This window comes from Hippopotamus amphibius, chromosome 2, assembly GCF_030028045.1.
Source record: "Hippopotamus amphibius kiboko isolate mHipAmp2 chromosome 2, mHipAmp2.hap2, whole genome shotgun sequence".
Taxonomy (NCBI): domain Eukaryota; kingdom Metazoa; phylum Chordata; class Mammalia; order Artiodactyla; family Hippopotamidae; genus Hippopotamus; species Hippopotamus amphibius.
The window spans coordinates 176,434,721-176,437,266 of record NC_080187.1 but is presented as its reverse complement, the minus strand read 5'-3'; the positions used below and the strand labels follow the sequence as shown (position 1 = coordinate 176,437,266).

Below are 2,546 nucleotides of genomic sequence, written 5' to 3'. Positions count from 1 at the left end.
AACTGCCATGGAGTTAATGCCTCAAAGCTACACCAATACAGAAATATACAGCTTCCTTGCTTCTCAAGTGGGACAACTATAAGTCATAGAATCAATACAATTTTTTAGAAGGTCACAGCAGATTGCCCCCTTCCCATATCAGTTGTTTGTAATAGTAGGAGACCATTTAATATACCCTTTATTGGCATCTTCCCTTTCTTGTTTTATGTCCTCACTTCTGAACCAGTGTCTTCAAGGAAACCTTTCCAAATAAACTACTTGCACTTAGATTTTGTATCTTTTAAATAATAAGTAAAGCCATTGGAACTACATATATAACAATTCAATGTGATTATTCTTGACATTCATCACAACAAATTTACAGGTTATTTTTAGTCCTTATGAATAACAGAAACAATGTCATTATGTCCTTTTATTTGAAAAATAATCAAAAATTCAAAATTAAAATGTTCTTTGTCAGACCATGCTGTTCTCTGTAAGAATATCAACTCTTAGTGTGATGCATTTACATTTCCCATGATGGTAATGGTAATGGTCTTATATTCTACAGGTAAAGTAGTAGCAGGTGTAGGATGGCAGATGATGTGTTTGTTCCGGGTATGATAAATCTGAGGTGCCTAAGTGGAGATGGGCCAGCTGGATGTACCATTTTAAAGCTTCAGAAAAGAAGATGTGGTCAACAAAATCTAGAATAAGATATCTTTTTGCCCAATCTTTTTATTGCTACCTTTATGTCTTTGTTCCTCAATGTATAGATGGCAGGATTCAAGACAGGGGTAATAGCAAAGTCAACAATGAACAGATTTTTATCAAGTGATGGTGGAGGAGAAGGCCAGACATAGAGAAACATGCATGGAGTGAAAAACAAAAAGACCACAGTGATGTGAGATGATAAAGTGACAAATGCCTTGGATAAGTCTCCTGAAGAACGTTTCCAGACAGTGACCAAAATGAAAGAATAGGAAAGGATCAGCAGGAGGAAGGTGCCCATGCTCATGAAGCCACTGTTGGCAGTAACCATAAACTCAAGCTTGGCTCCATCTGTGCATGCAAGCTTTATGATCTTAGGAAAGTCACAATAAAAGCTGTCCACTTTATTAGGCCCGCAGAATGGCAAATTTATAACAAATAAAAACTGAGACATAGCATGGATCACACCAATTACCCAGCCAGTGATTACAAATGAAACACATATTTTAGGGTTCATGATTTTTAAGTAGTGAAGAGGCTTGCAGATTGCTGTGCACCTGTCAAACGCCATGGCGATGAGTAACACCATCTCCACTCCTCCCATGATGTGGATGAAACATATCTGTGTCATACAACTATGGAAAGAGATTACGTTGTTTTCATTTAAAAGGTCTGTGATTATCTTGGGGACTGTGGTAGAGGAAAGGCCCATGTCAATGAGGGACAGATTGGCGAGTAGGAAGTACATAGGAGAATGTAAGTGAGAATCAAAAATTACCAAAAACAAAATAAAAAGGTTTCCCAAGATGACCCCTAGGTAGAGCAAAGAACACATCAAAATAAGAAAAAATTCTTTCTCCCGAGAACAAAAAAGGGCCAATAACACGAACTCAGTGACCACAGAGTCATTTAGTCCACCCATTGACTGGGACAGAAGAGCTGATCTCAAGTGACCTGAGGATATATATTAAAAAGAGTAAGTATCACCGGCACAAACGTAGATTCTCTATTTGCCTTGTTAATTAAATTAGGTATAATTGATTGAGAGGAGAGAAATAAAGAATTTGGAAGAAATAAGGTTAGCAACAAATTTATTGTACTATAGGGGATATCCGAGGGAAAAAATGTGACTGTAAATTTTTGCAGATAAAGCCAAAAAGAGTTATATTAATTTTCATCCCATAGTAAATCTCATTTTAATTTATTTTTTCTCAAAAATTTCTATATCATTTTTCTGACTATTGCTCTGTGTTCTCACAGCAAATAACCATCACCTCTTCTGTCACACTGCTATTGATCATACTTTCACACTAATTCTATACCCTCTCACCTGAATCTTAGCCCATTAATATTCTCTTACTTCACTGAGCTTATAGAGATCACCAGGACAAAAACACTTGAACATATTTAATCATTCCCTACCTTGGGCTTTTAAGTTTTAAATGGAATTAAGGTGCACAGGACTTAATAATTATAATACTTGGTTCATGGCATGATATCATCTTTGGTCCATGACCACTTTTTAATATGTTAATTAATGAGAAACTAAAAAAGAGTAAAATATTGGATATCTGAATGTAAATAATGTTAATATAAGGATGACAATTAAGAATCAATTATAATGGTCACAGCTAATATTTGAATGTCTTCTACACTCAGGGAATTGTGTTAAGTACATTATCTCTTTCAAACCTCCTAATGACTCTGTAAGTTAGGTTCAGTTTTATTATACCCATTTCACCAGTGAAGAAACTGAGTCTCAGAAAGATAAGGTGGCAAAGGACTTAAATCAAGAGCTGTAGAACTTCAGAGTGCATGCTTCAACCACTGCTATATACTCTTCAAGGCCAGCACCT

At 35.8% G+C, this 2,546-nt stretch overlaps 1 protein-coding gene across 1 annotated transcript; it reads right to left on the bottom strand.

The window, feature by feature from the left end:
• Window positions 1-676: 676 nt before the first annotated feature.
• On the bottom strand, window positions 677-1,612 carry LOC130846738 (olfactory receptor 4F15-like). The gene has a single exon (XM_057725140.1). The coding sequence runs from the start codon at window positions 1,610-1,612 to the stop codon at window positions 677-679; it is 936 nt and encodes a 311-aa protein (XP_057581123.1).
• Window positions 1,613-2,546: the final 934 nt, after the last annotated feature.